Source organism: Festucalex cinctus, chromosome 6 (assembly GCF_051991245.1).
Source record: "Festucalex cinctus isolate MCC-2025b chromosome 6, RoL_Fcin_1.0, whole genome shotgun sequence".
NCBI lineage: Eukaryota > Metazoa > Chordata > Actinopteri > Syngnathiformes > Syngnathidae > Festucalex > Festucalex cinctus.
In genome coordinates this window covers 3,859,804-3,886,783 of record NC_135416.1, presented here as the reverse complement: position 1 = coordinate 3,886,783, position 26,980 = coordinate 3,859,804, and the positions used below count along the sequence as shown (strand labels likewise).

Sequence of the window (26,980 nt, the reverse complement as noted above, 5' to 3'; positions counted from 1 at the left end):
ATCCATGAACAGCAAATTAAAAGATGAGTTGACTTTTGTGTCATTTTTTTTTTTTAGGTGCTTAAAAGGTATTTTGATTGTTTCTGGGTACTTTTGGGCTGATGATTCAAAAAATGATATTTGAATTAGCTTTTTTGTGACAACTGATTGATAAATGCACTGTTGATAAATGTACTTTGACAGTTAATGAAACACTTCATCTTGAATAGATATTAAACTGTTTTTGCTTTAACGTCATACGTTTCTGCATTTATTTACGGCCAATGTTGCTTAAATTTCACATTAAACAAGATTTGCATATATGATTGCCATCTTTCATATCAAAAATGCTTGAAAAGTTGTAGCATAATGAGAACATCAATACCATAACTTGCTTATTACTAGCACTTTTTTAAGAAAAGTACGGAATATCTTATAAAACTAGAGCCCTTTTTTTGGGGGGGGGGGATTCATCAGTCAATTTCGGATTCAATGATATATGCAAATACTCTAAAACTGTTTAAACTTTCTTGGCACCAAAATGAGTGATGACCACTAATCTCCCAAAATAAATAAATAATTATCCATGCTATTTTAACACTTTTTTTTTTTTTTTTTTTTTTTTTTAAATCACTTGAACCACTATCACACATCAAAAGCACTTTATTTGTGTCAGTAACAGCCACTCGGACAGTGCAAATAAACACTGCAACACACGCACACAGCTAACTGTGCAAAGTCAAGCAAACTAATCAAAATCTATTGCACTCTTCAAATTGGGTTCACTATGTGAAACACATTCTGAAAGCTACATTTAGGCTGTGAGGAACATCAGATCAACCAATTAGCAGCAAGAGGCATCTAAATAGTCAAAAAAAAAAAAAAAGAAAAAAAAAGTTTTTTCCTTTTCACCACAGCTTCCATTTGCATTCTCATTGGTCCGCAAAGCATTCAAGCGTAACAAAATACGTACAAAGAGACAAGTGCTTGTGCAAAGAAAGAAAAAAAAAAAAAAGAAAAAACAGCAGTGGGATTTGTTTGTTCACATCTAAGAAGGAAAAGATGGTTTCTGCTTGTCTTGAACAGTTGTGCTATAACAATGTTGCGTGAACACAATACTTGCTTGACAGTGCGCGGAAAACGTGGATTAATGAGATTGTGGTCTACATTTGGCCCCGGTAGGGGATTTTAACCACGACACAGAGCCACAGCGGAGAAGCGAACTTCGCCGAGTCCTCGCTCCACAAAGCCTCGGCACACTTTGGCAGCATCCTGGATGTAAATTGGTGGGAGGAAGACAAAGTTTGAAACGTTAGAGGGACTTGACGTACAATAGAACCTCGACTTCCAAGGGTGCCCCAACCTTGCATTTGAGGGCCACATACAGAAAAATGGAAGGCTGCAAGGGCCGCACTAAATTCTTTGGCTTAAATTTATTAAACTCAAATCAAGCAAGCTATTCTATATCGTTTATATTTTCCTGGTTTTTGGAAAGAAAAAAAATGCAACATAGCAGCTTTCCATTCAATGCGCTAAGGTGAATAGTTTAGGATTTAATATGTTGGTGTGGCCTTGGCATTGTATCCACTAGACTACTCATGTGGTTACATTTAAGAACTTTAAAGAATTGATCTGGGATATTGCCAATTTAGGCCTCATTTTTGGATTCATTCATTCAGACTAAGGATCTAGAGGACTTTTGTCCTTCTACTGTCTTAAATGCAAAGCCACACATGTTTTGGGACTTTGCTGGAAAGGTTCCATTTCAAATGGAAGGTCATTTAGAAAAGAATCTAATGTCCATACCGTTACAAGGGTCTCATCTTTGGTGGCTCCGTGGTTCAGGGGGCCGTTCATCTTCCCGTCTTAAATGGCAAAAAGACACAGTCAAGATTTCATCAACAAAAATCGAAGTGTGGCATTTACTCAAAAGTGACATGCTTTGTCTACAAATTCTTTCACAAACAGCCTTGCAGATGCCGTGACTACCCTGTTAGTTAAGACATTTACCAGCAACCGAAAATGCTATTTGATGAAATGCAGAGTAGAAGAAATCATAATTCCCTTACCAAATTCAAGGAGTTGTCCATTCACATTGACAAAGGCAATAAAGTGGAAGTTGACCTTATCTGCTTCTGGCTGTGGGAATTTTGAACAATACATCATTTCATTCACTCTTCTGTCAATATTTATTGAACTGAACATTAAAAGAAATAAAAATAAAAAGTTAACTTACCCTACATTGTCCCTGTGCAGCAACCTCATTGTGAGCATCATGGATTGCCTGGACAGATTTTACAGTTACACAAAAAAAAAAAAAAAAAAAAAAAAAAAAAAAAAAAAAAGAACATGGCTTCTATCAAACTATTATGGACCTTAGAACAATCTGGGTAAGAAAAATAATAATAAATAGTTGCGCAGTGTATGATGGTCTGTGGTTCCCCCAAGTGGACATTGACTGCATGCATGTGTAAACATGAACAGACTTCATGCGTTTTACACCAAGTGCAATCGTATAGAAACAAAACATGCTGTTCAGCACTGCCATCTGGCGGTCATTGAAGGACTAAATTGAAACAATACTGAAATACTTCAATAGTCTTCAATTGCCACCATAATGGCCAACATAGAAAATAGTTTGGACTAAAAAACAGATTCAATATTTTAAAAGGCACTGTAAGTTACTTAGAAAACTAACACTATATTTAAAGGAAAACAAATGTAATTGTTGTATTACACATTACAAAAATGTTATTGGAAGAAAAACAGCTCTTAAAGAGACGGCAAATATACTGTACTTCAAATTAACTTTACTTAGAAAAATGTATTGTTATCGTACACAAAAAGTAAATATGTAGGCCTACTGTGCTGGCTTAAAAAATAAAAAAAAATAAAAAACTGCAAGCTTCATTCCTTTATGACCCTAACCTTGTTCTTGTCCAGATGTTTGGCACGCTCATCAGCAGACATCTTGGCAGTTTCATCCAGAAACTTCTTCAACACAGAAGCACTCTCTGAGAGCAAAAATACAAGATTAACCTTAGTGTTAAATTACATTCAAGTTTTGCTAGCTTTAGTTAGAGACGATACTTCGTTTCCTATTGTAGCCGGGGCACAGACATGTTATAAACAATGCTTGCTTTTTTTTACGAGGTGTTCAAGTATAAAATAAATCCAGAATATTACCAAAGGTCAGTTTGCTTTGGTTGTTTCCCAGCGCGTGAAGCAGGGCGATTGTGCCGCAGGAATTGGTTGCAGTCTGCTTCAGGAAGTAAGCGTCCGAGCTCCGCATCACTTTGTCCGCCTGCTTTTGTCTAAAAGAGTCATGCTGGGACACATACAAACAACACTTGACAATGGTAAAATTCATGTTCTATTCAACTACCCTTTATAAAAAAATAAAATATAATATAATATAATATAATATAATATAATATATATATATATATATAATAGATGGGCAGAAATAATTTCAAGGATTAAGTAAATATTTAAGTTTACATATAGTGTTCATACAGAATTGTCTCTTTGTACAGTACTCATGAGACTACACACTAGATTGATAAGAGCATAAAAATAAATCTCTTACAGAATATATCAAGCATTAAATCCATACTGAATTGAATTACCACCTAAGGAATTAAAATTGAATTACAATGTTTTAAAAAAAATAAATTAAATAAAAATCAAATTGAATAGTGAGATTCTCAACTGGTAGCTGAACAAAGATTTATTTTTGTAATAAATATTTGAACAAATGAAGTCAAGTTGATGGTATAAATTTGTGGAATAAATTATGAAAATGATTTTAAAATGTGTGTGGTCCACATACACATAAGAGTATGTTTAAACTTGAGTATTGGAAAAATATTAAGTTATAAAAACCAGGCATAAAAGAAAAAAAAACTAATGCAAATTTGTGTTGGCTTGACTCAGGACAAATTTTGGCAACAAGCTTTTCTTGCTATATTAAATCATCTACAAGTCATTTATTTTTAATTCCTAATGTAAGATTGAAATTAAATGTAAGCTTTTCAGAGATGCTAATTTGGCATTAATTTAGACAGGGATGTCAAACTCACTACGCCTGAAACCATACAAATAAACAGAATACACGATGACAACTAGTTTTGAAATCTTAAATCAAGAATAATATTTTTTTTAATTATTGTCATAATGCTTAGTAAGCATCATGGGAGTTCATGTGCTTGATTTGCTTTCATGCCCCACATAGGATAATGTGGTGGGCCATATCTGGCCCCTGGGCCTTGAGTTTGACACCAGTGATTTAGGGTTCAGAGTACTAACAAAACATTTTGTGTGTGTGTGGTGGAAGGGGGGGATCATCAATTGTTTGTGTCCAGGCTTGGCCCCTAAGCCCCTTTGGTCCCTAGATCAGCTGATGACTCATCGCCATTACAATCAGCATCCGCCACCTCTGCAAGCTCAGCATCACCACACCCCATGGGTATGCGGCCTGGATAGATCCCTGCCACACCCCAACATTGTTACCCCCCCCCAAAAAAAAAAAGTCAGCAATTCAGTCCTTGATTCATTCATGCATTACCTCTTTGGTGATGGGAAAGAGCAGCATGAGGGCACAACATGGCTTCGGAACGGCAGACAGCTGCTCTGCCTCCAAGCCGAGAACGTCCACGAAACGCCAGCCCTCACCCACGCCGACTTTGGTCATCAACTGGTGAAAAGGAAGAATAAAAATTAAGTTTAATAGCCATGCAAAAGCGAGATGAGCTGCTTTGTGCGGAAGATGCTAGCGGTCCAAACAGACCACACCCATAATTAGCCGACAAGCTAACCGTGCCAAGAGGGAAGATGCTGTAGAGTCACACTTTTTAAAAAACGACATTTTTAACTGTTTTAACACCACAAAACTGTCATACTGACGTTGTGTCGTCGACGAAGGGTGGCCGTTGTTGTTAAATTGATGTCCTCAGAGCTTTTTGTCAAAACTTACCGGACATTTAAACGCCATGACTCAGCGTCTGAGTTTTTTGTTGTTGTTTAAGTTTCGTTACCCACCTTGTTAAGCACCTGTAAGCATAACACAACACACACAAAAACATCAAATTATTCGACTGGCGCCTAGAATGACTCAAATAAAGGAGGTCGCGGTTATTTTCAGTCACCTCAGGGTTGATTTCCATCGGAGTCCACTCCATGTTGGCAATGTTTTATCGACGTTTTAATTCGAGATAACTTTTAATATTTTCCGGCGTTGACAGATTCGGTGCTATTTAAAAGACACGGGTCGTACCATTCAAGAGAATTCAAGAGGGGTGGGCTCACACCAACTGGCCGGTTTATCTCGACCGTGTCCGTCACTGGTTGATTTGATTTACTGTTTTGTTTTAATTTATAAGACATCAAGACGATGAGTGACAGAAAAAATGGGTCAAATTTACGATTTTAAGTAAGTGAGTAAAGATTAAACGGGTGAACCGACATTCTTTCTAGAAAGATGCGACGCGCCAATCAAAACCAATCACAAAATGGCTTGGACAGCTTGTTTGACTTGCACTCCACCCAAGTTCAACAAAGCGGTAGCCTAAAAATGACTTTAGAATGTTACGACACAAATAAAACGTTTTTTGTTTTTATTGAAGCACTCTTTAAAAATCTGAGCATAAATGCAAAATCGGAATTTTGTAATAAATAAATGAATAAATAAAGTTGTTGTTTTTTGTAAAACGAGATTTTATTTTAAGAACATAGGCTACTACCCAGTGAGGTATAAAAGAAGTCTGAGTGCGGAGTTTTGTTTTGTAGACATATTACATTAACATGTCTACACACAAAGTAAAAACTTAAAAGCATCAAATAAGACTCAGAATACACCGCAGATATGTGTGTGTCTTTGTATTTTATTGCTGTGATCGATTAACCAAACAATTAATTTCTTTCTTTGGCATTCTATCAAATTCAGAGACAATTGCAATTTCTAATAGACACATTAATTTACTGTGCATGCCAGGTTTGCCAAGAGCAGGCAGTTCTATCAGACTGATCGTCCATCTTTGTGTCTTGCCAAGACAATAAACCTGTGAAAGGAAATCCACCTCCTTCCTCCATTAGTTATTAATGATAAAAGAGGCAGTGGAAATAGAATACGCTGTAGGCTATGCCACACAAATGGTTCAATTTGTTATGCCCAGTAAATGATGATCTTATGTTTGTTGAACTGATACAGTGAAACCGCAAAAAGTGAACCACAGTATGGCAAGGAACTGTACTGCATACTATAATTTAGCATTTATTTACACGAACAGAGACATTGTATAGACGTTTTCAAGTTGTTGCAAAGTTGCGGCCCACTTTATAACAAAGAATACGTTTTTATTTTTAATTTTTAAGATAGCTTTTGAGAACACATTCAAATAATGTACCACCAAAAGTATATTGCTCGTCATAACATCCACTAACCAGAGGCTGTTAGTAGCTAAAGTTCAAAACCGCTCACCTGTCACTTATCCAATATGTTCTATACTTTTTTTTCTTTTTTTCTTAAGTTTATAATTGCTGTCCACGGCCTGACCATAAAAGGTCTGCAAACCCTCTTTTGAGTCCCATCCTACCAGTTGAGAACCACTGATGTAGACAAAAAATAGAAAAATATAAATAGATACAAAAAAAATTGGGGGGAAAAAAATGTTTTGTATTAATTTAATAGCACGCGTTTTGGTTGTTGACAAAAAAGTAAAGCTCGTTGTCCCACCCAACATGGCCGCCAAGTAGCCTAATCACATTGGTTATCTAGCGAGCTAGACTTGTGTGTTTGCCAAATTTTATTATTTACTGTGCTTGTTGACCGTGTAAATAGTAAAATGAATTTGGAAATACAAAATTTCACCCGAAAAGAAGAGAGAGTTGTGTAGCAGTAACGTTGTGGCCTGGTGCCATTAAAAAGATAGAAAAAGAAAGAATGAAAGAAAAGCAAAAATCTCCATGTAGCGTCGCTGCTTGCTGCTGTGAACATAGAAGCTTTCCCGAACACAAAGAGACAAGTTAGTGACCCCCAAAAGGAGAAACACAATGTCAACTTCTTCCTTTTCTGCTTCGTTTTCGGCTCTTCCGCTTCCTCAGTGGTGTCAACGGTGAGCCAATGAGGAAAACTACATCTCCCGAGGTGCTTTGCGCTCACCGGGGTGTGGCGCGTCCACTCACTCGCACGCCCAGAAGACTTTTTTTCCGAGCTGACTTGGAGCTGTCGTCCTTCTTGTCCTTCTCGTCCTCTCTCGCTTCGCCTCGCCGCTTCTCTCCGTGCACTCACCGGGTGTGACAGCTGCAGCTCTGCGGTAAGTCGGCGCTCATTTCCGGGCAGGTGACACTGCAGACCTAGGACTAAAACTTTGGAGGTTGTTTGCTAAAGTCCGAATTTGTTTTTCTCTCCCCCTCCCACTTTGCAGAACGTCTTCTCATCGGAAAAAAAAGAACAACCAGGTCCTGACTAAAATGGTGAGTCTTTTTCCTGCATTTTCCTTCTAAATCACATTCAAAACTTAATATGGTTTAATAATGCCATCATTTTGTGAAAGAATCCAAATCCGTTATTTATGCAAATCTATGACTCATGATAGTATAAAAAAAAGAAGTATTAAGACTTCTAAAAACAACGCCCACATTTTTTCTGAATTACATAACACTTGAGCTGCTTTTTTTCCACTCTACTGGCATACTTGGCACGATATAAACATTCATGGCTTTTCCAGTTTACTGGGTAACTGTAACGTAGTTGATCTAACGGAGCATTTTTGTAGACTAGTTTTTATCCATCACAAACATTTTAAAGGGGACCTTGATTATTTAAAACAGTGATGGATAGAACCTGTGGGCTGTCCAGGACATTTCATCCAAAATCCCTCAAATATCTTACAATGCTTTTATGCTTTCAAAATGAGTATTGTCGTCCCCACCTATCGGCCCTAAAGAAGCTAGTTCAAGGATGATGAAATCAAGCGATGATAGTAAAATAAACTTCTTTTTGGAGGGGAGGGGAAGTTTGGTTTGAGTGACTCATGTAGGCTCTCTTTTTTTTTTTTTTTTTTTCCATTTGGGTGGGGTGTGTCCGTCTATCTGTCTGTGTGTATGTTTTAAAACCCCAGTTTCCAGTCAAGAGTACAAACACCACCCTCCCTCCCTCTTAAAGGAGAAGCATCCCTTTTCCTCAAAGTCAGGGTGGAGCCGCTACGTCGTCACTCAAAATGGAAGCGGTTGCCATCTGCGGCGAGCCGGCCGGGGACTTCCCTTGTGCTGTATCCACGGCAACAGGCTCAAACCTATAAACAAAAAGGAGTAGGGCTGATGAGATCAGTCTACTGTATGTGTACCTATGTAGGGGTCAACATTCATTCGAGAAACCCCAAGTCAGGTCTCAACCCACCTGTAAGAGAATGTACGGACAAAAAAAAGTGAAAACAGATGAAAATCGAACTGTTTTCACTTCCGCTCGTAATCTCATGCGGAGAAGTTTGCGGAAAGCCCAGGAGGCAGGCGGTTAGCGCATTACCGACGTCGAGCAGATCAAATTTCAAAAGAGCGGTGCAGAGAACACGCAGCACGGTGGACTAGTGGTAAGTCTGCATATTCTCCCCAATGAAACGCTATAACCTTACTTGCTTATCATGAAACTGTAAATTGGTGTTCAGTGGGGGTGGGCAGGATGTAAAGAAATTTGAATTATAACCTCAGTCCTCTTATATACCGCAGTTTTTCTGCACGTAGTGAATGTTGTTCGTTCAAGGTGGCATGAGCGTTTGCGAACCGAGCGGACGTTGAGCATGTTAAAAAGTTTCTTGGCGATCGTGTTAATTTCGTCAATGAAAACGAAACAAAAATTATTTCGTCAACACACATTTTTCACCGGACTAAAACCCTCATTAATAAACAATAACCAGGACTAAATCAGTCTGCGTTGTCGTCGACTAATGAAGACGATACGAAAATGTACTTTGCTTCATAAAAAGTGGACTAAAATCTATGGACATTTTAGTTCATGAACAAAAAAACAAAAAAAACGAGACGAAAAATTATTTGATTTGGCACCCCGCCTGGCTATTGTTGCACACACTCCATTTCAGAAGGTGGCGCTAATGCAACCAAAAGCCAACTACCAAATGAAAGTAGATGAAGAAATTGAATCAGCCTGTTGTTCGTATCTGTGTGCCCTGCGATTGGCTGGCAACCAGTCCAGGGTGTACCCCCACCTACTGCCCAGAGCCAGCTGGGATAGGCTCCAGCAACCCCCGCGACCCTTGTGAGGAGTAAGCGGTAAAGAAAATGGATGGATAGTTATAATGTAACATTAATCCAACTGCTAGAAAGTTCCAACAATAATGTTAATCCGACCGCTAACTAATGCTAGCTAACTTACTAGCGCATAGCATGTAGCCATATTAGCCACTTGTTGATAATTGTGTGTGAAGAAAAGAGAACATTTTATGTGAAATACTGTAGTTTTACATCCGAAATGTTGACAGATTTTGTTGACTAAAACTAGACGAATGAAATTATGTTTTCTTGGACTAAAATAAAGACTAAAATGCTAGTTTTCGGCCTATAGTTGACGTTGAAATAAATAAACAGGAAAACTAACAAGCGTGATTGAAACGGGGCTAAAACTGAGACTAAATTTGAAAATGGCGGATGAAATTAACACTATTGGCGACAAAAAAAAACCTGTTTTGCGACCATTAAAACTGTCGTCAAACGTCTTTGCGACCGTTTGAAACCTTGAATGAACTCTGATGAAAACATTCACTACGTACGGGAGTTAGCTTAAAGGGACCACTAAACAAGTTATTTTATTAACCAACATGAAAATCTGAACTCTGTCTATGGGTATAACAAAAGAAAACTTTTTGCGACTTAATAAAACCTTGTTGTGCTCACAACCCTTAAAATTTGGCCAAAGCCTTGACGCCTTGAATCACGTCTTGTTTAAAACCTCCCAAATCGACGTCCAACATTCCATTGGAAACGATCCACATTGTGCTCTTGTTCAAATATCGCTCTTCTTTGTCCCGAGAGGCACGTCGACGTTGATTAGATTTCAACTTGTGCTGCTGCCACTCATGAAGAGAAGCACGTGAAGGTTTTGGAATTCCTCCTGGCTGGAAAAGCACAAAATGCCCGCTTGTTTGTTTGTTGTTGTTGCTTTTTGCGGACCTTGCACATGATTCGGCGTCAGATTTGCAGCGACATTCCTGCGGTTTTGCTTTTCCAAACATCTCGCCGCCTCCGGAGTGAGTCGCCACACGGCCGTTGAGTCATTCGTGTTTGACGACGCGAGGGGAGTGTAAAGGCAGCACTGACGTTCCGTTCTTATCGCATCGGTTTCGGCTTTTGGCGTATTGATCAGTTTGCTTTTCCTCGGCGCATTCTTTATCCACAGTTAGCCATTATCAAGTGATAGGATTGTGACTTTTTTTTTTTTTTTTTTTTTTTTTTGTCAAACAAGAGCCGTTTTGTGTCGACTATTGAGTGAATCACAAAGAAAACGCAAGTCGTTATGCACTCACTTAGGCTTGTGTTTTCATTTCACCGCACACTTTTTTTTTTTTTTATGCTAACAATAATTCCATATATAGTGAAGATATTAAATTACAAATATTAGAGTTGATATATAAAATATGGATATTACAGTATAGATATTAAAAACAATCTATTTGTTTATTTACAGATCAGATTTTTTTCTGATTTTTTTTTTTCCCCACATTCCAACATAAGGCAAAGATGACATTTTAACATTGACCCCATCCACCCATTTTTTTTTTCAGACTTTTCTCTTTATTGTAAAGTTAAACAAATACTAAAGTAATGTAAAACCATCAAAAGTTCCGCTTTTAATTAATATCTTTACTGTCGTGAGCATTAAGGGCCCAAAAATGAAGTTATTTGTAATTAATTGGGGGATTAATCAAATCTCAGAATTGTCATCAGCCAAAAAAATAAACAATAAAATCCTTAAATGTTGAGCCCTAATAATTATGTATACTTTATAATAATACTATTTTTTTAAATCACTTTCAGTGCGTAGCATCATATAAAAATATTTTGGTGTAATATTTTACAATATTATATAACTATAAAATATACATGTGTAAATATAAAGAAAAATAAAATATATCTAGTACAAAATAATACAAAAATAAATTATAGCTAAATATATACTCATTTTATGATGTAAATAATGTAAACATTTTGTGTTGTAAATATTTATTACAAATATAAAATAACTGTTAATATAAGAAACATTTATATTATTAAAATAAAATTACATAAAATAGACATAAAAATATGTATGATCATGTAAATATATATAATAAAGAATAATTTAAAATATAATTCCAACCTTTTTTTTTTTAATTTCATTTACAATGTCATTGTAACATACATAACTATTATGATAATGACTTCCTTCATTTTTAGACTTCGATTGGGCTTGTTCCTAATAGAAATCAGGAGATGAAAACTAGCTCTATGAATTTTTGACAGACTAGTGAGCCTAACTCATTTGCTCCCAATAACTTATAAATACCTTTTTTTTATGTTTTAAGTGTCCCAAAGACGTATTTATACGTTTTTTGTTGTTGTTTGTTTGTTTGTTTTTTATGCGTGAGCAGTCTCTCAACTGCAACTCAACTGCTCTTATTACACAAACGGCCAGCAGGTGGCAGCCAAAGGATGTCAACCAGGGCCATTTTGAAAAAAAAAAAAGCTCAATTACTCACAATTTTAAATAGATTTGTGAAAATTGATGAAACATAGCTATATTCTAATGCTAATTGCTGCAAAAGGGAAAACGGATAGAAACGCGTTTTGTTGAAATGCTTTCGAAGTTCCCGTTCGTAAGATGCTGACCCTTTTGCTGTTGCGTCTGCAGGCCAGCAGAGGAACCGTGAAAGCCAGCGGCAACTTCAACGCCAGCGCCGACGCTGAGGCCCTGTACAAGGCCATGAAAGGCCTGGGTAAGACGCTCGCGCCGATTCCGTTCATGTCACCTGACGCGTCACTTGACCACGATTGTGCTCGCGGCCGTGTTTGTTCTCACCACACGCAAACACGAGTGAAATTTGAGAGGCGGCCCGGCAAACGCGCGCTGCTGCCATTACGTGCATGAGGAAATATACTTGTAGTAAGGCACGGCTGCAACAGGACAAGCCTGTGCTTATGTCATAAAAAGCGTCCGGAATGTATTCCAAGCAGCGTTTTCCACATTTTGTTATTTTACACTGGAATACATTTTTTTTTTTTTTTTTCTCCCCTTTGTCACAGGCACCGACGAGGAAGCCATCTTGCAGCTGCTGACAGCCCGCAGCAACGCCCAACGTCAGCAGATCACCGCCACCTACAAGACTCTCTTCGGAAAGGTGCGATCAGGTCGCCGGTCGTCACCGCTTCAACCGTTTTAGAGGAGATGTCATGCGTTTTGTACGCAATTGAAAACGTTTCCGTGACATGATTGAGTCAAAATACCATTTGTAATATTATGGCAATGTTCTTGTTAAGTAATTATTCTAATGATTATTTTTTTTAAAGGAAAAAACACTTTTCATCATGTTATTTTTTTTCCCCCACTAACATTAAAAAAATGCTAAAAAAAAAAAAAAAATCCTATAAATTTTTTTTTTTATTTCATAAAATTACAAATGCTTGAGGAAAATATGACTTTTTTTTTGGTACTTATAGGTAAAATTATCAATTTTACTCTTATAAGATTATGACATAATTTCACGCAATATGATTTTTTTTTTTCCCCCTATAGAAATGACAACTTCTAGATAGCAACTTTCTGTAAAAAAACAACAACAATTCTTCATGTAATGTGTTCTCTGGAAAAAATGTGCGTTTTTCCTCATAAAATAATATTTTATTTTTGTAAAATTATAACTTTTTCTCATAAATGCAACTGTTTAAATGCAATAGGTTACAGCTTCTTTCCTGCTAGTGCTTTTCTTTTTTCATAAATCTGTATAAAAAATAAAATACTCGTAAACTTACAATTTATTGACCAACTGACTCTTGTGGTTATAATTTATTGCACCGTTTGGTGCTGTAAATGGTAAATCCTTCTTGTGGCAGAGAATTGACTATTGTTGCACACACTCCATTTCAGGAGGTGGCGCTAATGCAACCAAAAGTATTTGCCAACTGCCAAATGAAAGTAGAAGAAGACATTGAATCAGAATGGTAACTAAAGTGCCCAGCTAGCTTGCTAGTTTAGCATGTGGCTCTTTGGCCACAATATGACGCAGGATTGTAGTTAAGGTAATTAAACTAAAAATGAAAACTTTTTCATAGTTAGATGTGGAATTTTTAAATCCAACCAAAATGATTAGGGAATGGTGATTTGGGGGGCCAGTCTGAGCTCTAATTTTACAAGTCACACCTCAGTACAGTATGCAGTAAGTCGTAGGACTAGAAAAGAAGTAGTCAGAAAAATAGAAAAATAAAAAAAAATACATACACTTGATGGTTGATGATAAAAAGTTGTATATGTTGTCTTTTCAGGATCTGATCCAAGACCTGAAGGGGGAGCTCGGGGGTACATTTGAGACGCTGGTTGTGGCCCTGATGACCCCGCCCCTTGCCTATGATGTCACGTCGCTCCGCAACGCCATCAAGGTACGTTAATAATATCGTCAGAAAGACTTGATCCATACCACTGAATAGTGCCACTATCACACGAAATCATCAAAACTAGATGCAAAAAACACAATATAACAGCACTTACAGTATGTCTTTGGGCCTTTTGAGTGAGACTGTGAGAATCCCCTCTTTGGTCACTAGGGGGCGGGCACGGATGAGAAGGTGCTGGTGGAGATCCTGGCCTCCAGGACCGCTCATCAGGTGAAGGACATCGTAGCTGCCTATAGACAAGGTAACATGCTTTTAACACGGACACAGTGTTCTTAACAAAAAAAAACAAAAAAAACAACCAAAAAAAAAAAGACTTTCTTGCATGAACGATAGCAGAATAAAAAAAAAGTTGCATTGAAAAATTCAGATTTTTCTTTTGGTAAAGTTGTGACTTTTAAAGTTTAATTACAATATTTTAAAAAGAAAAGTACTCATAAAATGATGACTATACTGCGGAAAAAAAATAAGACAAAATTTGCACTTTTTTTTTTTTTTTTTTTTTTGCAGAAGTCCTATTTTTTTGTGAAAATAATTTTTTGTAACACGACTTTTTTTGAAAGCAAGTGTGACACACACAATAAATAAATAAATAAATAAATAAATAAATGCTCAATTTTCCCCACTTAATCTGAAATAATGAATCTCACAAGGTTTATAGGCAAAATATGACCATTTAGAAATTGACTTTTCCATGTAAAATTGTGCTGCATTTTGATAGAAAAACTTTTTCTTGTAATACTCTTGTAAGACTTTAAGGGTTTTATGGTTTTGTTTTTAATTGAAAAATTTGATATTGTAAATGTTTTTTCAACAAAAAAAAGTTTATAAAAGTTTATTCATTTTCCATCCATCCATCCATTTTCTTACCGCATTTCCTTGTAATATCATGAAAACCTTTCAATAATTTTTTGGGGTTTGTTTTGGTAACGTAAGATGACACATATATTTGTTTTGAAATTGACTCTTTATGTGAAATTGTGACTGAAAGTTTCTTTTAATATTATGACATGTTTCTAACCAAGTACTAAACTAAACAAATGTCTAAATTATTTCTAAACTATTATTCAAGTGACCTATATTTTAAAATAGAAGAAAAGAAAAATGGGGGGAAACAAGCTTCTTATGAGGTTACATTATTCGCTAATAATAGAATGTTACGCACAAATACCAACATTGAAGAAAAATGGATGTTAACACATTCACTGCCAGCCCAGCAAAAATGCATTATTTGACGTCTTTTTCCGTCAATGGCAGTCAATGACTTAAGATGAGATGTAGCCAAAATTGATGGATTTTTAAGCAACATTTGCCTTAAAAAAAAAAAAAAAAAAAAAGGATGCTGCAATATAATCACAAAATATATTGGCACATTGTGTTTAACACATTCACTGCCAGCCCAGCAAAAATGCATTATTTGACGTCTTTTTCCGTCAATGGCAGTCAATGAGTTAATAATGCGTTTGTGTTTTTGCCAGAGTATGATGACGACCTGGAAGAGGACGTGTCGGGAGATACCTCAGGTCACTTCAAGAGGCTGCTGGTCATCCTGCTCCAGGTCAACAACATCTTCCGACTATCTGTCTAGGAGCCATTTTGGAAATTTTCCACCATTACTAGAGCTGCATTTGCAGTCATGTATTATTCAGATGTTCAAAGATTGAATAGTGTTCGTTTATGTTCTCGTCTCTTCACGTTTGTCCGCACAGGCCAACAGGCAGACCGGCATCCAGGAGGCAAACATCCAGTCTGATGCTGAGGTGAGCCTGTAAAATATTACAAAATATCATCAGGAAATAGAGAGATATGTGTTAAAAACAATGTTCCTATCATTGAAAAACTAGCTGCCTTGATTTAAAAAATAAAAAGTAAGCTAGTTAGCAAATGCTTGACAACTGTCGGTAGGTAAGTTGTTTGTTAGCTTGCTATTTATCGAGTTTGTTTGTTAGCATTAGCATTAGCATGCACCTGCTATCTTGCTGATTAGCTTGCTATCTATCAAGTTTGTTTGTTAGCATTAGCATGCACCTGCTATCTCGTTTGTTAGCTTGCTATTTATCGAGTTTGTTTGTTAGCATTAGCATGCACCCGCTATCTTGTTTGTTCGCTTGCTATTCGAGTTTGTTTAACATTAGCATTAGCTTGCACCCGCTATCTCGTTTGTTAGCTTGCTATTTATCGAGTTTGTTTGTTAGCATTAGCATTAGCTTATACCCGCTATCTCGTTTGTTAGCTTGCTATTTATCTAGTTTCTTTGTTAGCATTAGCATGCACCTGCTATCTTATTTGTTAGCAAACCGCTGAAAAACTGACCACAAGTCTGTTAGTTAATTATTAGCTAGCTTGTGAGTACTTTGCGTTGTTGAGAGGCTTGTTTAGTCTTTTGGCAAAATGTGGCCGTCGTTGTTGTCGTTAGGTCCTGTTCAAGGCCGGCGAGCACAAGTTCGGGACCGACGAGCAGTCGTTTGTCACCATCCTGGGGAACCGCAGTGCCCAGCACCTCAGGAAAGGTTTGTGGTGCCGGCCGACACGAGACGAAGTAGGCAACGTTCGTCAGCTCACGTTTGTGTTGTGATCTTTTTCAGTGTTTGACGCCTACATGAAGCTGTCGGGATTCGAGATGGAGGAGAGCATCCGGAGGGAGACGTCCGGAAGCCTCCGAGAGCTGATGCTCGCCGTCGGTAAGGAAAGGGGAAGACTCAGTCAACAACCTTTTGCTGATAAAGTTTGCTTTATTTTTTTTATTTTTTTTTACTGTTATTATTGTTGTTGAAAAGCTACAGCTTTGTTCTTTCAATATTTTGATTTAATTCTTGTAATAATACGACTTTTTGTAACTTCATTCTTGCAATATTTTCACGTTATTAATTGGAACATTGACTTCATTCTTCGAATATTTTTTGTCTAAATTTTTTTGTAGAGTTAGAAAATCATTTTTCATGTTTTTTTTTATTATACAATTTATCGACTATACTTACGACTATAAATGATAACTTCATTCTCTAATTTTTTTTTTGCTTAATAAATTGTGACTTATGTTTTCTTGTAAAATAATACATTTTTGTAATGTGTCGAAAAAATTCTGTAAAATGACATTCTTTAAAAAAAAATCCTCTAAAATTACAACTTTGCTTTTTAGTATTTATTTTCTTGTAGAATTATGACTATTCTTGTAAAATTCTCTTTTGAAGTCATTACTTAATCTTTTTTTTAATATTTACATTTTTTTTTGTAAAATTATCAATGACCTTCTTGTAAGAAAATATTGACTTTATTCTTGTTATATAACCATTTAAAAATTAAGCTTTCATGCTTGAAATATTCAGACTTCCTTGTTTCGTATTCTAATATTTTAAATAATTTTCCCCCTCAAATTTATGTCTTAATTTTGTAGTAAAATTATGACTACTCTATAGTTTTGTTTTGTTTTGTTTTGTTTTTTTCTCGTAAAAGGCCTTGTTTTGGGAAGTTCTTTTGCTTCCTGTAAAATTCTGACATTATTCTTGTAAAATTATGACTTTATGCTCTCATAACATTATGAATTGATTCTTATATAATAAAAAGAATTAATATTTTTTTGTTTCCCTCTATAGTGAAGTGTGCCAGGAGCGTCCCGGCCTATTTTGCTGAGACTCTGTACTATGCAATGAAGGTATGACGAACAATGGACGGACGGACTGACGGACGGACATTATTAATATTGTTTTGATGTTTTCAGGGTGCAGGAACTGACGACAACACTGTGATCCGAGTGATGGCCACTCGCAGCGAGGTGGACTTGTTGGACATCAGAGCAGAATTCAGGAGGATGTTTGCATGTTCCCTCCATTCTATGATCAAGGTACACACATTATTTTTTTGTATTTTTTTTGTGATGAACAGCTTGAAAATTGATATTGAAAGCAGTAGTAAAGTTATTAGAAATATTCAAGGCTGACATTGCTATCAATCTTTTTGTTTTTGTTTTTTCTTTGCACAGAGCGATACTAGCGGCGACTTCCGCAAGGCTTTGCTCCTTCTCTGCGGCGGGGATGACGCGTAACCACGGCAACAGTGGCCAACGCTAAACCCCACCTTCAAGTGGTCTTGGGAGACGAGCGAGCTCGTTGGAAGTTACTCACCTCGTAAACGTATTTGCATGTGACTCTTGACGGACGAGCCGTCGGGCGCTTTTGGAAATCTTGATTGCCGATCTTTGAAAGGTAGCTAACGTTTCACTTTCAAGTCCATCCCGCTTTTTAACAGACGGTTCCGCTAATTTTTACAGATGATCTCATTTTTCTGTGTGTTTGCACTTGTTTGTTTGGCAATTGACTGAATAAATAAACTTTTTCCATTGATGAAGTACAATCAATGAAGTAATCATGAAGTACAAAACATTTGTCGTGTGGTTTGTCTTTGGATGTGCAATATGAGCAACAAGATGTATGAGCTAGTAAAATAAATACATAAATGCATTAAAAAATAAAAGCATATAAAATGAATGGGGGAAAAATGGTTATAAAAAAATATTTTTAGGTCATTTTATGGCGCTATATAGGCACTGTGTGAGAACAATAGTACTGACAAAATATGTACTGTATTTAGAATGTGTACAGGTAAATAAGACATTGGAATAAAATTTGTTTTTAAGTTAAAAAAAAAAATGTAATTAAACGTTGGAATGTTTTGTAAAAATATAAAACATTATTTTATAGCTAGATACTGTAAATTCTAAATATCCTAAAAATACAGTAAATCAAATTAACTGTATTGTTATGTCTTAAAAACACAAACTTGCAATTCGCCCAGGCATGCCTCTCCAAAGGCACGCCCCCTTCCTCACATTTTCCCTTGTTGCCGGAAAGCGTTGGTGAGTCACATCGCGGCGTGTGACGTTCAGGGGGGCTTTGGATGATTCTGATTGGCTCTCTATTACTCATCGGAAGTTCTTCCGTGTGTATAAAATCAACAAACTTCAGTGATTGTGCCATTGTCAAGATGCTGAGAACTCTGGTGGCTTGTCTACTCTTCCTGGTACTCACCTGCTGCGGGGCGCCGACAGAGGTCGCCCGGGGGAAGTTCCCTTACGGGGGCACCATGAACTGCACATGGCTTGCCCGGGAATGGAGCGACGACCAGGTCAAGGTGTCGGTCAAGTGCGAGGACCCCGTGGCGCGCATCCACGGCGGGGTGGCCGACCGCGAGTGCCGCTACGACGGCAAGCCGCGCCGCTGCCCGGCCTTCCGCGCCGACCCGCGGGGCTTCTGGAAGCAGGTGTCCCGCTCCTTCAGGCGGCTCGGAGGCGGCGTGTGCGACGACGGCAAGGGGCTGGTGAAGGCGCGCATGTGCAAAGGAGCTCCCCGAGACGCGCACTTCAAGCTGGACATCCACAGCTCCGTCGTCGGCGCGCAGTCTGGCGGTGAGGACTGGCCTCCGGTGTCCAGCCCCGACGAACACCACGGTCTGCCCGGAGACCCGCCGGAAGGCGGAGAAGTACTGCATCAGCTCCTGGGCCAGTTTTTGCACATTCTTCCTGTCCATGCTGCAAAATGACTGCTAGTTGGTCTTCTCTCCAATATATTATACTTAATGCAGAGTTTAAATTATATTGTATTAATAAAGCGTTTTCCACAACTACTTTTTTGAGAGTGTTTTCTTTATAATGGATGTGCATGTAATATACACAAAAGGCTAAATTCAAATCAAATAAGTAGTTGTTGAAGTTTTTACATTAAGTGGAACTCTTTCAAAAAATGAAATGCGAATTTACTTAAAATTTAAATATGGCTGAACTTTTCTGAACGAAATGCAGTGCACTGGATGAAAAAACAAAAAAACTTTCAAACAACCGTAACATATTAATAAGAGTCGCCTACCACTAGAGGGAGACCATGAACCACCACATAATCCTTTCTTCATCAACCGACAGGGAAATCATGATCGCTTCTCGCTGAATTCTGCCTAGCAACAAGAAGAAAATGGAGACAAATACTTTGTGATGAATCACAAGTCTTAAAATTTTATAGGTCCCAAACTTTCTTTTGTGTCAAAGTTTTTGCTTTTTTTTTTTTTTTTTTTTTTTTAAAGCCCCCCCCCCACCCAGAATATTCAGATCAAAGTCTGGCAAAGATGCTGACAATTCAGGACATGCCAGCCTAATGTGACTCACAGCATGATTACGTAACACGTCTGTTTGGAATACCAAGCGTGGGACCTTAATGAGATGGTGCACGCTGCCAAATTCGAAGGGCCCTAATCTTAACCCTCGAGGGGTACACATTGCAATCGTCACCACCCATTCAGAGGCTACGTATTAGCAAACAAGCCTTCAATGAAGCTAATATTACTTGGGAATTTGGGAGGAAGATTCTCATGAGTCATAGAGGACATGTTTCCATGTCTGAGACAGGAAAGTATTGTGATACATGCCTATATTATGTCACATATGTTCAAAACTTGAGAGGTTCTGGGTTTGAGTCTTGAGGAACTCCGGATCGCTCCCATACCCCGAAAACAGGCTTGTTTGGTTATCTTAAGACTTCGATTTTCCATGGGTGCGAATGTGAATGATTTGTCTGTATTTGTCCTGTGATTGGCTGGCGATCCGTTCACAAGGGTGTGTAGACTTTTTATACCACTGTGTCCTGCTTTTCTCTACTGTGTTCTAACGATCGCTTGTCTTCATGGTCAGCCTGTGTGACGCACAGACCACCTCGATGTGTGTTCACAGCTGAATAGTGCACTAGTGTGTAGTTCAGCTGCCTCAACGTTAACGAACAACTTCCTGGGCAAGCCGGCAGGCGTGTTTTTTTTTTTGACGTGCGGAACAAGGAGGTCTTTGAACGCAGCGCATGATTGGAAAGTTGACAGGTTTAAAAAAAAAAAAAAAAAAAAGCAAGCAAAATAAGCACGCAGCTGAATGAAAATGAGAACTCTTGATTTTATTCTCCTTGGGTTTTTGTGAATGATGAAATCATGTGACAAGTCCATCAGTGGCGTCTCCCACCTGAAACAAAAGCAGAGTAAAGGTATGAATTTATAAACAATAAATTCAACACATTCAACTAATATTTAGGCAACATTCAATTTATTGTTGTTTATTTATGTATTAGTTTTATTCACATGATGTTATTAGTGCTTTTTCCACTCACATTTTTTTTTTTATCAGTATGAATTCATCTTCAAAACTGACAATTCTGTGACATAAATAGAATTAAAATCTTGTTAGAAAAAAAGCAAATTTAAAATGTGTACTTTTTAAAATGAAAAATTGATGATTAAAATACACGTACTAAAAAAAATACATCAAATACATTACAGATTGATGATTTACAAAATTAGCGTCAAAAATGAAAACACAAATCTAAAAAAAGGAGTGAAGCTAATGAGTAATGAATAATTAGCATGCATGTAATTTTTTATTTTTTTTTTAAGAAAATGTCATTTTTTACAACAAAAATACAAATCATATATATTTGGATTGCGAAATGTATTTAAATAAATCAAACAAACAAAATGCACACCAAGAGTTTATTTTGGAGTGGGGTTTTTTTGTTGTTGATTTTTTTTGGTATAAAATGAGCTTAAAAATTTTAAGCAAAACAGTTTGACAATTATAAAAAGTAAATTATATTTGTTGATAAAATTTTTCAAATAAATTAAAATAAAACGGCAAAGAAAATAGTTTGAAAATAAAAGTTTAAAAACAAAACAAACAAACAAAAAACAATCATTAGATGTTGAATTGTGTGTATCATAAAAATGACTGGAATATATTTAAAAATGTTTAATATTTTGTTTTATATCTGTCTAGTTCTATTCAAGGCGCTGTGCGGTAGACCCCCCCCCCCCCCCCACTCCTTTTTTTTTTTTTTTTTTTTTTTTTTTTATAAATTGACCAATGGCGTGTAATGATCAAAGCCTCAACTTTGCATGTGAAATCTGCCTGGCAACAAGGCATCTGTAAACAAATCCTAGCAAATCGGTCCAAAACATGTCCCAAAGAAATGTGTTGTTGTTTTCAGCTTGACAGAACCAACGCGACTCACCCGTCGCGCGTCAGTTCTTGAACAACCCGATGATGTACTTGCAGATGCCGTGGAAGCTCTTCCAGCAGTACTCGGTGGCCAAGCGGGACGCCTTGGACTCGGGCGGCTCCGTCGGGGGCCGCGCGGTGGCCTTGGCCGCCTTGGGGGCGGTCTTCCTGGTGGGGGCGGGGACGGCTTTGCCCGGCTGGGGCCTGACGGGCGTCGGAGGCTTCTGCGGCTTCTGCGTGGCGGCGGGTTTGGGCGCCGGCGGCTTGGCGGCCTTGGCGGCTCGGGGCCAAGTGGACAGGAAGCTCATCTGGACCTCGTCGGGGTGTCTCTTGCACATGGGAGGCCGGTAGAGTTTGGCGCCCTGACAGGCGTGGCCGAGTTTGCGCAGCTCCCACATGATCTGCGTGAAGTAGTGGCGCGGGTTGAGGCTGTAGGCGCGACACAGGTTGGGCTTGCCCTGGAAGTCGCAGTAGTACGAGCGGCCCTGGCCGGGGCCCTTGCAGGAGACGCGCAGTCGGGTGTAGTCGGAGGCCCCCGACACCACCATGGTGCAGGCGTCCTTGCTCTTGGTGTTGAAGCGGATGGGCTCGTCCCAGATGCTCCGCTGCTGCTGCTGCTGCTGGTTGTTGACGCTGTTGTTGGTTTGAGCGTGGCACGCGCACGCCCACGCCGCCATGGCGAGGACGACGACTCGGGCCGTCATGTTTGGAAGTTTGCGGGACGAGTGCGGGGAAAGGGTACGCGAAGGCCAGAAAGGGTTCGAGGGCGGCTCTATAAAAGGTTGGGGCGGACAAAGACGCCTTTCTTCAGGTGGATATGAGGCTCCGCCTACGCCACACATGATGCAGGGGAGGGGCAGGAAATGAGTTGGAACACGTACACAGTAGATTCTGTAGAGTGAATTTGACTCTATTTAGAGAAATAGACTCAAGTTTTAGAGTAATATTTACACTTGGAAGAGAGGAAAATGAATAATTGGGGGAAAAATAAAAGTCACTCAAGGGGTGAGGAACGAACTCATGACCTTCAGCTTGGGAGATAGCTGATCTACTTACCTGAGCCATGCACCTCCTGCTGTATGTTTGTATATCACTCGTGTCAGCTTAAATATTTTTAACTCCAAGATACCAAAAAAAGAATTTGGTCTCCTCTTGGATATAAGCAAACAGTAGGAGGGGCGTAGCTCAGGTGAAGGTCAAGCTAAAGGTCGTGAGTTTGTTCCTCAACCCTTGAGTGACTTTTATTAATTTTTTTCCCAATTCTTTATTTTACTCTCTTCCAAGTGGAAATATTACTCTAAAGCTGAGCCTATTTGGACTCACTCAAAATTGAGTCAAATTCACGCTACAGAATTTACTGTGTAAAAATTCATGTAATATATAAATAAATAAATACTTTTTTTAAACCAATAATATGATGCCACTTAATTCTCATGGAAAAACTTTACCGTAAAGTAAAAATGAAACATTACTCATAATGTTTGGACTTTAAAAAAAAAAAAATTATAATATTCGTGCAATATTTCAATTTTTAATGTGCACTTATTTTTTTTTCAATATTATTATGACAGTTTTCATAATATGAAAACTACCTCATGAAATAAAAATTCTTCATAACATTTTCGTACATCACTTATCGCAAATTTTTACTCTACACTTTTTTTTTTTTTTTTTTAGCAACATTGAAACTTTGTTCTCATAATATAAAAACTCATATCTCAGGAAAAAAAAAACACTCTTCATAATATATGGACATTTTTCGTAATCTTACTTCGCGTAAAATCACCAATATGTTATCTTTTTTTTTTTTAAACTCATATTTTCTAGTAATATAACGACTTTGTTTCCACAATGTGAAAATGTTATCTTGTAAAATAAAAAAATAAAAATTTCACGTAATATTTGTACCTTTTTCTTTCACAATTTTACTTTATTTGATTCCTGTAATATATATAAACCGGATTTGTCTTTTTTTTTTCCTTGTAAAATTCCGCATTTGTTCTGGCTCTATTTCAACTTAATCAAAAACATCCGAGAGCGTCTGTATTGGGTCAAGGCGCACAAAGACGCCATTCTTCGGGTCAACACACGACTCCGCCTCCTCCTCACGCCACAAACACGCACGCACGCATCTGGCATGTGTGATATTCATTCAGGGGAATGACGGGTGAGAGACTTTCAATGCAGCTGAACACATTGAACGCACGAGGTTCAAATCTTCAAGCAAATTCTAGCAAATCTATAACTTTTTTGTAAGGAAAAAAATAATTTCAATATTCCACATCATTTTCACTTTTTGTCATATGTAACTTAAACATAAAATTACACAATTCTACAAATTTTGGATTTTTCTTATAGCCTATGTACAAGTATTAAAAAAAAGTAATTCTCAAAATATCACAAATGAAGTAAATAAATAAATAAATAGTTAAATTTTGTTTCTGTTGAATTAGGACTTTTCGTAATATTTATTGTCACATAATTAAGAATTTATGGATCTTTTTTTAATTCAGGAATTTCACACTTAAATGGTCAAGTTTTTTTTTTTCCTTTGAACATTAAAAATTCATCAATGCAAAATTCAGACTTCTCAAGACTTTATTTATCATGTGAAATCGTTTTTTGTTGACTTTCCCTTAGGGCCCCACCACAAAGAGTGAATATCCGCAAATAATTCTAATTATTATAGATGACAATATTCCTGGTAATTTATTTCCCTAAAAAAAACTAAACATAGCAGTAATCAGGGACCAAAAAATATCCACAGGCATATATTCTTTATCCTCTATGCAAAATTATGAATATTACTAGTAGCAGCAACAAACGTTTATTCCTTGACTGTTTATTGCTTTAAATTCTACTTGTCATTACGCTATGTTTTTATGTAGTACAATATAACACTGAGTGCTGTTTTTCTCTTTAAAAATGAAAATATTTTTGGATTTTTCTTGGGTGGAGGGAAGGGAGATTAAAACTCATGGCACAAGGCAGTTGGGCCGAAGATAACACAGGACGTCTTTCAGGTGTTATGTGGACTGCAAAGGGGACAGAGCGGAAGAGTGGCGGCAATGTTTAGTCTGCTGCCTGCCTGATTTCCTGACGAACACCCGAGTCGACCACCAGTCAGGAAGTCCATCAATCAAGAGGGGGATGGACAGAGCACAGTGGGGCGGATGGTGACTTTGGAAAAAAAACTGGTGAAGGTGCCTGCAGTGAGGTAATATGACAATAACACTAACACAAATTGTATTCATTTTTTTTTAGAATAATTTTTTCCAATAACGATGAGGAAAAAAAATAATGTGACTTAAAGGGATACTTGACTCATTGAGCTATTTTCAGCAATAAAAAGTGACTATTTTCTCAAGAATTAATTTGGCAACTTCATTATTTTTTTATGTACATTTAAATACAAATTGTTCCACTTACTGTCGACTAAAGATGACATCACCTGTGCTGAGGAAGTAGGTCATGACCAATCATGGCTTAGTTTACTGACCAAACCCAGAAAACAGGTGAGCCATGATTGGTCATTATCTACTTCCTCAGCACAGGTGATGTCATCTTCAGTCGACAGCAAGTGGAAAAATGTTGTATTTATTAATTGTACTCATTATTATTATTATATTATTATTAAGTATTAATTGTACAGGAAAAATAATAACATTATAAAATGTATTCTGGACAAAATATTAACTTTTTACTGCTGAAAATGGCTTAATGAGTCAAATATCCCTTTAATTTGTCTTTTTCTGCCATTTTCTGGTTGTAAAATTACACTTTTTTTTTTTTTTTACTTTCAATTTTATGACTATGCTTACAAAGTACAGAAGGCGGACTGCATCAGGAGGCTACAGAAGCAGTTTGGAGACTTTCAGACTCAAAGTTCTGTGTATGCATATTGAAATCACGCCACTTCTGTAGCCCACTGATCCCCTAGAAGCTGTCAACGTCCCCAAAACATACGCGCCATTGTGTTGTGTGTATTTTGGCAGAGTGGCGAATATTAACCAGGGAAACGCTCTCTCGCCTCTTCATGCGTGTGACGGACTGACTGAGAGCTTCTGTTAGCCACCACGTAGACAAAGCCGGAACTTGTTGGATTTTTTTTTTTTTTTTTTTTTATTCATAGATTTGAGCCCCCCCTCTACAAACACACGATCACTCTTTGGTTTGTGTTTGGCCCCTCCACACCACCGACTGCAAAAAAAAAAAAAAAAAAAAAGGGAAAAAAAAAGCGCACACTCACACAGCTTTGTTAGCTCGCCTTATTAAGAGGAAGTGGATTTGACATGTAGCCAGTAACTTCATGTTCCTTCTTCACGTTCATTAGAAAAACAAAACTTTTTTTTCAACACTGCCGAATAGTATCTTATCGACTTCTTAGCTTAGCATGCTATGGCCGTGCAAACACAAGGTAACAAACAGCAGCTGACTTGACTTTTTCTACCATTCCCTGTTAGCTTAGCATGATGAGATTGTTGACATTGGAAAAGGACATCTAACAAGATGACAAAAACGTTTCCACTTACTTGAGTGTTAGCTTAGCTTTAGCATGAGTTTGAAAACATTGGGATAAAGTAGCTCACATGCTAATACCATTTTACCCCCTACATTCTGTTTACCTTAGCATTAGCTTGGAAACTGTGAGGGGGGAAAAAAGTAGCTCACAAGTTGATGAAACAATTTCTTTTACTATTTCTCATTATTTTAGTTTAAAATGACATTGGAGCTGGGGAAAAGCAGCTTACAGCTTACCATTTGATGTGCTGAGAATTAGCTTGGAAACATCAGGAAAAGGGAGCTCAGAAGCTAATACTATTTTTTCCTCCTACACTTCTATTTATCTTAGCTTTAGCTTGGAAACTTCCTGAAAAAAGCAACTCACAAGTTGACGTAATCATTTCTTTTACTATTCCGTTATCTTAAAATGTCCTTTGAGCTGGGGAAAAGCAGCTCACAAGACGACTTAAAAAAAAAAGAAAAAAAAAAGATGTTAGCTTAGAATTAGTTTAGAAACATCAGGCAAAGGGATCTTAAAAGCTAATTACATTGGACCAAAATTCAAAATATAATAAAAGGCAAAAGTTATGATGCTTAATTCTTAAAAAGTTTACTTTTTCTCCCCTGTAAAATTGCATATTACTTTCTCACGAGACTAAAATGACACTTTTTGGAATGGCTGTAACGTGTTGTAAACCTACCAAGCTTTTATGTAATATTTTTAACATGAACATCATGCAAATCAACTTGCCACTGTGATTGGTTAGCTCGGATCCAATCATGAACCAGAAGTTTTGACATCATCCAAAAGACACGTTTTTAATGGTT

At 37.4% G+C, this 26,980-nt stretch overlaps 4 protein-coding genes across 5 annotated transcripts; 2 read left to right on the top strand and 2 right to left on the bottom strand.

Annotated features, from left to right (window-relative positions):
• Positions 1 to 624: 624 nt before the first annotated feature.
• On the bottom strand, positions 625 to 5,272 carry uchl1 (ubiquitin carboxyl-terminal esterase L1 (ubiquitin thiolesterase)). 2 transcript variants are annotated; one of them, XM_077525245.1, is made up of 9 exons: positions 5,127 to 5,272; positions 5,020 to 5,031; positions 4,547 to 4,675; positions 3,166 to 3,307; positions 2,908 to 2,993; positions 2,216 to 2,263; positions 2,049 to 2,118; positions 1,786 to 1,844; positions 625 to 1,251 (listed from the first exon to the last, which is right to left on the bottom strand). In XM_077525245.1, the coding sequence occupies exons 1-9, from the start codon at positions 5,157 to 5,159 to the stop codon at positions 1,168 to 1,170; spliced, it is 663 nt and encodes a 220-aa protein (XP_077381371.1). In that variant the 5' UTR covers positions 5,160 to 5,272; the 3' UTR covers positions 625 to 1,167. The 2 variants fall into 2 exon arrangements, with proteins under 2 accessions (XP_077381371.1, XP_077381372.1); XM_077525246.1 differs by lacking the exons at positions 5,020 to 5,031; positions 5,127 to 5,272 and adding an exon at positions 4,955 to 4,987.
• A 1,861-nt stretch (positions 5,273 to 7,133) lies between these two features.
• anxa5b (annexin A5b) lies at positions 7,134 to 17,986 on the top strand. Its single transcript, XM_077524801.1, has 13 exons — positions 7,134 to 7,292; positions 7,404 to 7,452; positions 11,879 to 11,963; positions 12,271 to 12,365; positions 13,507 to 13,620; positions 13,786 to 13,876; positions 15,111 to 15,190; positions 15,342 to 15,392; positions 16,049 to 16,142; positions 16,218 to 16,313; positions 17,226 to 17,284; positions 17,351 to 17,473; positions 17,612 to 17,986. The coding sequence occupies exons 2-13, from the start codon at positions 7,450 to 7,452 to the stop codon at positions 17,672 to 17,674; spliced, it is 954 nt and encodes a 317-aa protein (XP_077380927.1). The 5' UTR covers positions 7,134 to 7,292; positions 7,404 to 7,449; the 3' UTR covers positions 17,675 to 17,986.
• A 516-nt stretch (positions 17,987 to 18,502) lies between these two features.
• fgfbp1b (fibroblast growth factor binding protein 1b) lies at positions 18,503 to 19,251 on the top strand. Its single transcript, XM_077524104.1, is given in 2 exon segments — positions 18,503 to 19,059; positions 19,061 to 19,251. Coding segments are annotated over 2 exon segments (648 nt in total). The 5' UTR covers positions 18,503 to 18,525; the 3' UTR covers positions 19,175 to 19,251.
• Positions 19,252 to 20,534: 1,283 nt separating this feature from the next.
• fgfbp2b (fibroblast growth factor binding protein 2b) lies at positions 20,535 to 26,978 on the bottom strand. Its single transcript, XM_077524103.1, has 3 exons — positions 26,408 to 26,978; positions 21,663 to 22,540; positions 20,535 to 20,620 (listed from the first exon to the last, which is right to left on the bottom strand). Exon 2 carries the CDS (start codon positions 22,489 to 22,491, stop codon positions 21,673 to 21,675), a length of 819 nt encoding a protein of 272 aa, XP_077380229.1. The 5' UTR covers positions 22,492 to 22,540; positions 26,408 to 26,978; the 3' UTR covers positions 20,535 to 20,620; positions 21,663 to 21,672.
• Between the last annotated feature and the right edge of the window lie 2 nt (positions 26,979 to 26,980).

Coding starts and splice junctions, on each gene's coding strand:
- uchl1 (XM_077525245.1), bottom strand. CDS start 5,159: ATGGAGTGGACTCCGATGGAAATCAACCCTGAG. Junction 2,264..2,907: donor AACATCTGGACAAGAACAAG/GTTAGGGTCATA, acceptor AAATCTGTCCAG/GCAATCCATGATGCTCACAA. Junction 1,252..1,785: donor AAGATGAGACCCTTGTAACG/GTATGGACATTA, acceptor ATTTACATCCAG/GATGCTGCCAAAGTGTGCCG.
- fgfbp2b (XM_077524103.1), bottom strand. CDS start 22,491: ATGTGTGGCGTAGGCGGAGCCTCATATCCACCTGAAGAAAGGCGTCTT.
- anxa5b (XM_077524801.1), top strand. Junction 11,964..12,270: donor CAAGGCCATGAAAGGCCTGG/GTAAGACGCTCG, acceptor CCTTTGTCACAG/GCACCGACGAGGAAGCCATC. Junction 12,366..13,506: donor ACAAGACTCTCTTCGGAAAG/GTGCGATCAGGT, acceptor TTGTCTTTTCAG/GATCTGATCCAAGACCTGAA.